The 11,507-nt window shown below is 43.6% G+C and overlaps 1 protein-coding gene and 1 pseudogene across 10 annotated transcripts in view; one reads left to right on the forward strand and one right to left on the reverse strand.

Moving 5' to 3' along the window:
- Nucleotides 1-6,162, forward strand: part of PSPH (phosphoserine phosphatase) — a 56,146-nt gene extending 49,984 nt beyond the window's left edge. For 9 of the 10 annotated variants that reach the window (XM_060649111.3, XM_060649112.3, XM_060649113.3 and 6 more), the window contains 2 exons: nucleotides 3,106-3,254; nucleotides 5,687-6,162. In XM_060649111.3, coding sequence (XP_060505094.1) covers nucleotides 3,106-3,254; nucleotides 5,687-5,794 — 257 coding nt within the window. In that variant the 3' untranslated portion in view covers nucleotides 5,795-6,162. Of the gene's footprint in view, nucleotides 1-3,105; nucleotides 3,259-5,686 lie in introns of all 10 variants that reach the window. The other variant, XM_060649120.2, reaches the window with a different exon arrangement.
- On the reverse strand, nucleotides 1,293-1,920 carry LOC144614769 (cell division control protein 42 homolog pseudogene; annotated as a pseudogene).
- Nucleotides 6,163-11,507: the final 5,345 nt, after the last annotated feature.

The following is an 11,507-nucleotide window of genomic DNA, read 5'->3' on the forward strand; positions in this document are numbered from 1 at the left end:
TGGGGAAGGCGGAGAAGATTACCTAAACATTTTTAAAAATTGGGAACTGCAACCCAAATAAGCAGATAAAATCCCCATTAACACTTATGAAGAGTCTTCATAAGACTCCATGATTTTTTTTACTAAACTAGAGAGCCTTAACTAGCTACTCTAGGGTTCCTCGTATGCAAAACAGAAATAAGGGGATTCCCCTGACTGGTCCCCACGTTGTTAAATGTCCTCCCCACCACCACCCGCACCCCCAGCTTCTTCATGAAGCAGGTCTGTCTCCATCCTCCAACTTGAAAGAGGATGTGCATCATTCCACAGACATCTGTCTTCTAGCACCACCCCTCACACTTCCTCCATCTACCAGGTCTCCGGCTGTGTTCTAGGAACACCGTATCATACGCTGTTAAGCTGGACATCTACGATAAGCATGTAAGACAATGACTGACAGGGGAAAAAACGTTTTTTAATTACGTACTCAATCCATTTGGTGTATTTCAAAAGGTGCAATACTTTTCTTCATTTATCAGTGAACGAAGTTAGAAATTAACTTCAAAAAAAAAATCAGCAAATGACAAACAAATTTCCTTGAAAGTCACAGTCACATATAGAGTGCATCCTAGAAAAGAGGGGCAAGACAGGTTCCACCCGCTTTCATGAGTTTCATCAAGTACTAGACCTACTCAAGGGTGGAGAGAAAGGCAACTTTCAAAAAGGAGTGTGTTATTAAATGAGGCATTTACTATACTCCTTCCTAAGAGCACCAGGTGGGGGACAAGTGTTCTAAACTAGATCTAGGAAGTGGAATGTGGAGTCAGTCCATCCTCCTCCCTTAAGGGCTGTCCAATGGTTACTGGATTTAAAAAACATGACTAAATAAAAACAAACCCCACACACACTCCCCCCCCCCAAAAAAAGAAAAAAACAAAAACAAAAAGAACAAAAACAAAAACAAAACCCCTAAATGTCCCGGATTATTCTCCAGAGTGGATGGAGCCCCGGGAGCAGCTTCAACAGCCCAAATTAGTCTGTTACAGAGTCATCACAAGCATGCCTTGCTTTTAAACAAACAAACAAAAAAAAAATTTTTTTTTTGAAACGACAGAACAAAAACTAGTACTAACCGCTTTCTGACAATACACAATTACTCAAATTAACTAGTACTGAGAGGAGGAAGGGGACCATACCTATGGGCCTTGTCTCACACGAGTGCATGTGGGTAGGTGCAGGGCATTTGTCATTATTGCAAAAACGAATTTTAATTTTTAATCTTTAGTTTGATTTAACATTGCTTTTAGTACGATGCTGACACCAGCTGTGCGGAAAGGGCTCTGGAGATGTTCATAGCAGCACACATCTGTGGGTCTTCTTCGGTTCTGGAGGCTCCAGGGCAGCCAGTATTGCTTCGTCAAATACATTCTTTAGGCCTTGCTGTGTGAGTGTAGAACACTCCACATACTTGAGCGCCTTCAGGTCACGGGCCAGCTTTTCAGCAGTCTCTGGAGTGATAGGCTTCTGTTTGTTCTTGGCAAGTTTCTCAATCGTAGAGGGGTCATCTCGGAGATCAATTTGGGTCCCAACAAGCAAGAAAGGAGTCTTTGGACAGTGGTGAGTTATCTCAGGCACCCACTTCTCCTTCACATTTTCAAATGAGGATGGAGAGACCACTGAAAAACAGACTAGAAATACATCTGTTTGTGGATAACTCAGCGGTCGTAATCTGTCATAATCCTCTTGCCCTGCAGTATCAAAAAGTCCAAGAGTATATGGCTCTCCACCAATCATAACTGTGACTGCATAGTTGTCAAAAACAGTCGGTACATACTCCGATGGAAATTTATTTGTTGTGTAGGATATCAGGAGACAAGTTTTACCAACGGCACCATCGCCCACAACAACACACTTAATTGTCTGCATTGCTGAAACAGTTTTGTATCCACTTTAAATATTTCAAATTCAATGGTGACCTCAGCTTCTCCGCCGGGGCCTAGTATCCAGTATCTTATGTAGTGTCTGTTGGGATGCAACTTAAGCAAGGTGGCATCAGGGTTAAATACTGAGGCAAAGGATACTCTTGACTGAGGTCTTTTGCTCCGTGCAAAACAGACTTGGGCCATCATCTCTCCTAGCTTTAGTGTCCATATAATCATCTATCTGTATATAAATGTCCATATCTGTATATATGTCCATCTATCTGTATATATAAGTGTCCATATAATCATCTATCTGTATATAAATGTCTGCACATTGATACCCACATGACTTACTCTGTCTCGCATTATATTTCAGTTTTATGAGAGCTCTCATGTATTCAAATCAATCACAGGCTAAGGAAGGAGAGTTTGCTAGTGAGTCACTGCACTGTCGCTGCCTTGATGGGAAGGGGCAGAGAGGGAGGGAGAGGCAGAGAGAACTCTAAGCAGGCTCCAACGTGGGGCTCGATCTCAGAACCCTGAGATCATGACCTGGGACAAAATCAAGAGTTAGACGCTTAACTGACTGAGCCACCGAGGCGCCCCTCTGTCGCTCCTTTGAAAGTGCCTCCTGGCCCTTCTGTGTACCATCACAGCTGCAGCTGTAGTTTTCCATCATTGCATAATGTCTCTAGTTATGTCAAGGACTGGCTGACATCCTTAAAACCAAATAATATTAATTTAAAAATTTTAGATGTGTTAATAAAACATTTTGGATGGGTCTGAAGAGAGAGTGAGTGTGCTAATTACTGTAAGAAATAAAATTGATCAGATATAAGTTGGAATTGCCTCTTAGATGAAATTATATATTAACTTTTAAAAATTTTAATATATTATCATTTCATGATGTTCTGCCATGTCAGCAAGGTTTGAGAATTACAACTATGAAAGCTTAGAGGATAAAACTGATTTACCCCAAGGCATTAATGATTTAAAGGAGTTACCTCAACAAGAAGTATTTGCAAGTGAGAAGCAAAGTTGTTTATGTGGGGCTGTGGTGTAGAAATCCAGGCCGGGTCACTTCACTGAGGGCCATTTTTAGCTTTCTCAGTGACATTTAAGTGAGGGTATCATCTATGCAAAAAGCTGGCCCTACTGATAGAATTCTGTGGATCATTAACACTGTTGTAACTGCTCTTTTAAGGTGAATATGCAGGTTTTGATGAGATGCAGCCAACAGCCGAATCTGGTGGGAAAGGAAAAGTTATTAAACTTTTAAAGGAAAAATTTCATTTTAAGAAAATTATCATGATTGGAGACGGAGCCACAGACATGGAAGCCTGTCCTCCTGCTGTAGGTATTAAGTGTACTAGTTTTCTCTGGTTGTGGTTCTGTTTTAAACAGCTGATTTAGAACTTGGTATGATTGCTTAGGTGAGATAAGAGAGAAGAACATCCAGGTGTCACTGTAAAACAACCAAAACAATTAAGACACCTTCAGTCTCAATATGTCAACTGACTTTTTGCAAACCTGAAAAAAAACCATCTAGAACTTTACCACCCTGTTCCTGTGGTATGGCTGCCACCTCTTAGCCCCAGTGTGTGCTCAAGGTTTGGCTTCGATTCCCCAAATAATACCACAAATAATAATTCAGATCTTATAACTGTAATCAAAATTTTACTGTCTTTTTATATTTGACGAACTATTTCCTCATATAGTATCTTCTCCTTTTTTTTTTTTTTTTTAATTTTTTTAATGTTTATTTATTTTTGAGACAGAGAGAGACAGAGCATGAACAGGGGAGGGTCAGAGAGAGAGGGAGACACAGAATCGGAAGCAGGCTCCAGGCTCCAAGCTGTCAGCACAGAGCCCGACACGGGGCTCGAACTCACGGACCGTGAGATTATGACCTGAGCCGAAGTTGGACGCTTAACCAACTGAGCCACCCAGGCGCCCCAAGTATCTTCTCCTTTTTACTGAGTAGGGAACTGAGGCTGGTGGAGGTTTGATAACGTGCCTGTATTAAAGCATTTTATTCTTCTGAATGAATGCTGTTTTCTGAGACTAGGAAACATGCTATACAGCAATGTGTCACTTTCACGCAGGACTTTGCCCTTATCAGCTCATACTAAATTAAGAAAACCTGAACCAAAAATGTAGTGGTGAGCTTTTTACTACCTAGTTTCCTGAGATCTAAAAATAGTTGTCTTTGTAAATGATTAACCCAAAGTGGTTAAAGAATCTTTGGATCCTTTTAACTTACTTGAGTCAATTCAAGATAAGAAGATGTCTTCAGATGATTTACAATCAAGGCTGCGGTTGACTAAGTCACGAATGCTGGACTAGTCCAATGAGGAGTATGTAGAAGTCACATATGCCCAGTTCTATCAGGGAGCTCCCCCTCCTGATGTCAAGAGGTGACAAAATTATAATTCCAGAGGACCCTTCCAGTCATTGGAAGATGACACGGCCTGACCAAGCCAAGGGAAAGTGTGTGCTGGCACACGTGGTCAGAGGAATGTGTGATTTGAAGGAAGGGCAACAGCCACCGTGTGCAGGCCTGGAAGGACCCAAGGGAGAAGTGACCAGGTGGGGGGCAGGAGGCAGGGAGGCAGCAGAGCAGAGTGAGGATGTTCTAGGCACAGACCTGGGCTGGTCAGTGCACAAGAACTGGCAAGAATGGGCTTTCTCTTCAGCAACCGCTGAAGACTTTATGCGTCAGGCACTTTGGTGTCCCTGTGAGGTCATGGGAAGCCCTGGAAGGCTGCTGGACAGAGAGGGAATGAGTTGGTGTGTTAGGACCCCGAGCGGGTGCTGGCATGCAGAAAGGAGGCTCAGTTAGGAGGCTACACTTAACTGGAAGGTAAGAATCTCATTATGTTTCCCTCCTTATGTGGTATGAGAACAAAAATGAAGAGAAAGGTAAGTAAAAGAATTTTCAACTTCCAAATTGTGTATGTAGTGTCTATATCCTGGCGGAAAAAGAGAAAATACTATGTTTTTAAATTTGTATTTATTTGAGAGCGACAAAGTGAGTGGGAAGGGAAAGACAGAGAGGGAGAGAGAATCCCAAGCAGGCTCCACGCTGCCAGCACAGAGCCTGATGCGCGGCTGGAACCCACGAAACTGTGAGATCGTGATCTGAGCTGAAACCAAGAGTCTGGTGCTTAACTGATTGAGCCACCCAGGTGCCCTGAGAAAATACTATTTTAAAAATGACTACAAGAAGGTGTCACTTGGTAGAAATTAAGGAAACAACATAACCTTCAATAATTTTAACGATGGAGGGTGGAGTGCTGGCAGCAGATCCTGGGACTGTCATCTGCTTCATCCCAGAATAACACCCTCCCTGGGAGGGAGGTCTGTCAGGTCCACGCAGGGCACCTGTCGGGAGGCGCCTGCTCTGGTCCTGATTCTAGGCCAGTGGGATCTCCACTGCACTACAGGCTTCTCTTTGTTCTTCCCTCTTTGAGATTGCCTGGCCTGGTTGTGAATGCATCTGGTTTAGAACTCAGATGGGATTTTACCTTTGTAAGCAATTGCATTGGTTTTTAGAGGGCTTCAGTTCTCCTGGAAGCCTGCAGTGTCCCCTGGCCTGATTGGACTGACAGTGGTGTTGCACTGCCTCAGTCAAGGACGCTCCCAGGGAGCTGGGGAGGCACCCCCTCGAGGCTAGGCTTAACCTCTCTTTGCAGAACAGTTCATTCTTTTCAAACACTTACTGCCCTAGGGTGCCGCTATATCTTTTTTTATTTTTTTAACTCTCCTTTTTTCCCCTTTCTTAGGATATTTTCATTGGATTTGGAGGAAATGTGATCAGACAACAAGTAAAAGACAACGCTGAATGGTACATCACTGATTTTGTAGAGCTTTTAGGAGAACTTGAAGAATAATACCAATTTTTATACAGTTTGTAACAACTTCGGTTAATTTTTAAAAGTTATACAGTTTGATACCGTTTGCCTAAAATTGCCTATTACAACTTAATGTATAGATTTGGTACTCATTATCTGTACTTCAAGTAAACTATGGAAAACTGCTTTTTTTAACTGCAGTCCTAGTGTTATTATGACCATTAATTACCTGGATAGTTTTATAATCTTAATTCTTTATGTATTTTCCTATCTGTATTTTATTTGAAGCCTTTTAAAGGTGGATAGTAAATTAAACACCGTCACTGTTGGAAATATGGGTTAGGCAGCTTTAGGTGACTATTGGTTTTCCCTGTGGTGGGTAAATAAAAGTTATCCATGTATCAGAACAGATTTGTGGCATTGTCCATTCTGCCTGTGATGTATCTCAGTATCTAATATTTCAAGCACCTTTACGTTTTTGGGTAGAAACAACAGCCAGGCAAGGAACCAAGGGGCTGGAGACCCCGTTGATCACAGGGCGTAGTGCTTGTCACCACTCAGCCCCCACCAGCCCTCCCACTGGGCAGAGGGCTGGATGCGCTTTTATTAGCTCTTGGAATTTGTCAAACAGGGAATGTTACAGAGGCTTAAAAGAAAATAGAGCCTTGGAGCGCCTGGGTGGCTCAGTTGGTTAAGCTTCCGACTTCCTCCGACTCACGTCATGATCTCATGGTTTGTGAGTTCAAGCCCCACATCGGGCTCTGTGCTGACAGCTCGGAGCCTGGAGCCTGCTTTGGATTCTGTGTCTCATTCTCTCTCTTCCCCTCCCGCACTTGTGCTCTCTCTCTCTCTCTCTCTCTCTCTCTGTCTCTCAAAAGCAAATAAATGTAAAAAATAAAATTAAAAAAAAAAATGGAGACTTGGAGCGCCTGGGTGGCTCAGTTGGTTAAGCCTCTGACACTTGTTTTTGGCTCAGGACATGATCTCACAGTTGTGGGATCGAGCTCTCCTTTGGGCTCTGTGCCTGGCGTGGAGCCTGCTGAAGATTCTCTCTCCTCTGCCCCTCTCCTGCTCACTTGTGTGTGTGCTCTCTCTCTCTGTCTCAAAAAAAAAAAAAAAAAGCCTTAAACAAAAGTAGTGACCTTAAAAAATGGATATTTGATAATCGCATGAAATAAAAGAAGTAATTACACATTTTACTCATTCCGAATGAAGATCAGAGTTTTGCCTTAAATAAATTAAGAAATGCCTCCTAATAGCCTATATGCACCATTTCTTTCTTAACAGATGACTCGGAAAGACGTGAAAGCCAGGTTTGCGTTTATTCTGGGCAGTACCAAGAAAGAGACATTTCAGAACATGCTTTGAAATTATGTGGTTATTGGGGAACCTGGGTGGCTCAGTTGGTTACGCATCTGACTCTGGATTTTGGCTCAGGTCGTGATCTCACAGTTCATGGGATCAAGCCCAGCATCGGGTTCTGTGCTGATGGTGTGGAGCCTGCTTGGGATTCTCTCGCCCTCTCTCTCTCTGCCTCTCCCCACCCATCAAAATAAATAAACATTAAAAACAATAGTATGTGGTTATATACCCTCCCTGGTTGAAAATTGGGAGAGGATAAAGAGGTTTAGGAAGTAGGAAGAAGATAATGAAGTAGAAAAGGCCAGAATGGTTTAATATAGGAAATTATATGAGAAAAAGTTTATACCTCAAAACAATAATTTAAATTTATCTGGCCAAATAATCAGATATTATTTAGCCAAATAGTCAAGTCAGATGAATCGAATTTCCTTCCAGATCCAAGTTGCCCCGGGAGAGACGTGAAGTAGGTTGGGCAACATTTACATGAGACTCCAGACAACGAGGCGGTTGTTCGGTCGAGGTTGCTGGCTGGCAGCTCTCCTGGAAGCCGTTTTGTGGGACTTGCACTTGCACTGAGCTCCGGGCAGGACTGGGCGTGCCAGGGCTGGCGTGCCAGGGCTGCCGGTGCTGCAAACTGCCGCCAGCAGTGTGCGTGAGCTGCAGAGCCGTCCTCGGGGAGGTGGAGGACTGAAGCCCCTGCTGCTTCTACCTGCCAGGCTGCCAGAGCCCGCCTTCTACAGGGCGGTGTCCTGAACAGGATGTGCACACTGGATTTGGCTCAGGGGAGTCTGCTGGGCTGAGAAGTCTACCCACATAGAACCTTTTAGACCAATTGCACAAGCCCCCGGGCCCCCAGGCTGCCCAGCTCTCAGCAAGCTGCACAGAAGCAGCACACACAATCCCTTCTTTGTTGTGTTGGGGTGAGCCTGAAATGATGCAAGAACTGCCCTAACCTCTTCCTTGCTTTTTGAATTCTGGATTTGCTGGAAACAGCCACAGAGTGGCTCTCCCAGGAGCTATGTACGTGGTTGTGGTAGGACAGGAGTCAGTAAGTGTTGGCAGTGCGATGTGGCTTTCTATCCTTGTGATGCCATTTTTCATTCTGATGATGCACACTGCTTATGTAAACAAAAATAGTTAAGAACTGGGGTCATGAAGTTAAGAATTGAAATTTTTCATGGTATTAAATTGAAACAGAAGTCCCTCAAAGCTTTTATACGCCTAAAAAAGGAGATAACCCAAGGCCTTTATCTCCTATCCCACCCCCTTCTCTGGTTTGCCGCTATGATTCTTCTCTCTTCTGGAGACAAGTGTTTCTTCCTGTCCAGCCGGCTGCCATTCCCAAGAGTTGGGGAGGGCATTCTAGGCCTTGGGCTGGAAGATTCTGGAGATTCAGACCTGGGGTAGGAAGCTTCCGGAGAGTCAGGTGGTCCGCCTCAGCAAATGTTGGCACAAGCATGATGGCTTTTGCCTCTGTGACCCTCAGAATTGTTATGATTGGATGCAGGAAATGTCGGGAGTGATCTGACCACACGTCACACTGCTCATTTTCACATTTCCAAGGTGTTTGCACGTTTCCTCTTGTGATTCTCACATCCCTGAGGTCAGCAGTATAGATATCGCTGTCCTCTTTTTAACAGGGGACAGCAAGCTCACAAGAGTTGATGACTGCTACAGGGTCACATTCAGAGCTGGAGCTCAGGCCAGTGATTTCCTCAGCGTTCTTTATATTATGCATTGCTAGAGAGTTGACAATTGGACGCCTGGGTGGCTCAGTTAAGCGTCCGACCTCGGCTCAGGTCGTGATCTCGAGGTTCGTGAGTTTGAGTTCCACATTGGGCTGTCTGCTCTCAGCACAGAGCTTGCTTTGGATCCTCTGTCTCCCTCTCTCTGCCCCTTCCCCGCTCATGTGAGCTCTCTCTCTCACAAAAATAAACATTTAAGAGAGTTAACAACTTACTGGGGCCAGAACAATATACTGTAAGCTAATACTTAACACTCTGATCACAAATGTTAATGTATATTAATACAGAAGATGAAATTTTATTCCCTAGAATGTAAGATGTGTTTTACAAAATGTTCAAGTGGTTTCATTTTAAATGGTCACTGAACTCTGCAAAAAGTACTAGTTTTAGTACTAATTCATAGAGGACTGTTCAGTACTTTGCTGATCAGTTTCCAACTCTGAACATATTTCTATATATGTTTATTATTTTCCTTTTGAATTGTTCTACTGAGTTTACCTAGGCATATCATCCTAACTCCCAGGATTCCTAACACTTGCATCAAAAATAGTATGAATTAAGACACTGCCCTGCTTTGAGAGCCCCACATATGTATATATTTTTGCCCCATGAATTTTTTTAATGTTTATTTTTGAGAGAGAGAGGGAGAAGGTGAACGTGGGGGAAGGATAGAGAGAGGGAGGCAGAGAATCCAAAGCAAGCTCTGAGCTGTCAGTGCAGAACATGATGCAGGGCTTGAACTCCCAAACCACAAGATCATGACCTGAGCCAAAGTTGATGCTCAACCAACGGAGCCACTGAAGCACCCTGCCCCGTGTGTTTTCTAATTGAAACTGATAGTCTCCATACTTTCTCTTTTCCTACCTTCCCTTTCTCCCTCTCCCCATTTACTTCCCCCTTTGCTTCCTTCTATCCATTCATCATGTTATTGAACATCTATGTTCCAGCCAGAAACTGAAGGCATACGTTTAATAATTATTCAAGACTGAAGAAAAGGCTCCTTCACAGGCAGCCGTGAGAATAAGGGGAAAAGAAACAGGTTCTCTCAAGTGCTGGTTTGGAGGAGAGCAAAGTGTGGGTCTGAGAAGGCTTTTAAAAAGGATGATGGGGTGCCTGGGTGACTCGGTTGAGCATCCCAACTCTTAATTTCAGCTCAGGTCACGATCCCAGTGGGATTGAGCCCTGCCTCAGGCTCTGCACTGAGTGTGGAGTCTGCTTGGGATTCTCTCTCCCTCTCTCTGCCTCTTTCCCCCGCTTGTGCTCTCTAAAAAATAAAAAAAAATAAATTTTAAAAAGGAGTATGGATGATATCACATGAATGGTAATTAAAAATGAGTTGGCATGGGGGCTCCTGGGTGGCTCAGTCAGTTAAGTGTCTGACTTCGGCTCAGGTCATGATCTCACAGTTCGTGAGTTCAAGCCCCACGTCGGGCTCTGTGCTGACAGCTCAGAACCTGGAGCCTGCTTTGGATTTTGTGTTTCACTCTCTCTGCCCACCCCTCCCCCCACTCATGCTCTCTCTGTCTCTCTCAAATATAAACATTTAAAAAAAGTGAGTTGGCATGTGCAAGTAATATTCACCAGACCTACACACAACATATGGAAAATGAATTTGTAAATTTCAAATATTCCCAATGAAAATTCATAGACAAAATAATACAATTCGTTCTTCTATGGACGTTTAATAAAAGGACTTGACAAATTGGGCTAGAATTGCTAAACTGATTATTTGATAGATTAATATAATGATAGAAGATTCCTGTACATCACCAAGTGACCAGATCTCATCTAACCTGGCCTCATAGCAGCATGTGACACAGGTGATCTCATTCTTGATAGACTTAGTTCATTTAGCTTTCATGACATGCCACTTTCTTGAGTTTCTTCCTGTTTCCCTGAGAGAGTTTTTCACTCTCTCTTCCTGGTTCCTCCTTACCCTAGCCCTCTTCTTCATCTACATTCACTCCCCATAAGAATTTATTTATTTATTTTTCGGGCAATAAAGTCCTCTTTATTTATTTAGTATAATCTATTGTCAAATTGGTTAACACACAGTGTGTACAGTGTGCTCTTGGTCTTGGGGATAGATTCCTGTGGTTCATCGCTTACATACAGCACCGAGAGTTCATCCCAGCAAGGGCTCTCCTCAATGCCCATCACCCATTCTCCCCTCTCCACCCCCCCATCAACCCTCAGTTTGTTCTCTGTATTTAAGAGTCTCAGACAGTTCACAAATGCGTATCTCCAGGCGAGGCTGCGCTCCTGAACTGCAGATTCAAATACACACATACCTGTCTGATATCTCCACCTGAATATCTGCAGAGACATCTCAAACTCAATATAAGCAAAATGATTCCTGATCTTCACTTCCCCAGATCTCTTGCACCTACTTCACCTACAGCCTTCCCCATCCTTTCAGTTGGGGAGGCCAAAAACTTGAGTCACTTTTGGTTTTTCTCTTTCATTCACACTCCACGGTCGGTCGTTCAGGAAATCATTCTGTCTCTGCCATCAAGATACATTCAGAATCTCACCATTCTCCCTACCTCCACTGCTACCCCTAGTTCAAGCCGCCATTTAAAATGTCAGTCAGATCGGGGCACCTGGGTGGCTTGGTTGGGCGTCCGACATCAGCTCAGGTCATG

The sequence above is a fragment of the Panthera onca genome, chromosome E3, assembly GCF_046562875.1.
Source record: "Panthera onca isolate mPanOnc1 chromosome E3, mPanOnc1 haplotype 2, whole genome shotgun sequence".
In the NCBI taxonomy this organism is placed as follows: Eukaryota; Metazoa; Chordata; class Mammalia; order Carnivora; family Felidae; genus Panthera; species Panthera onca.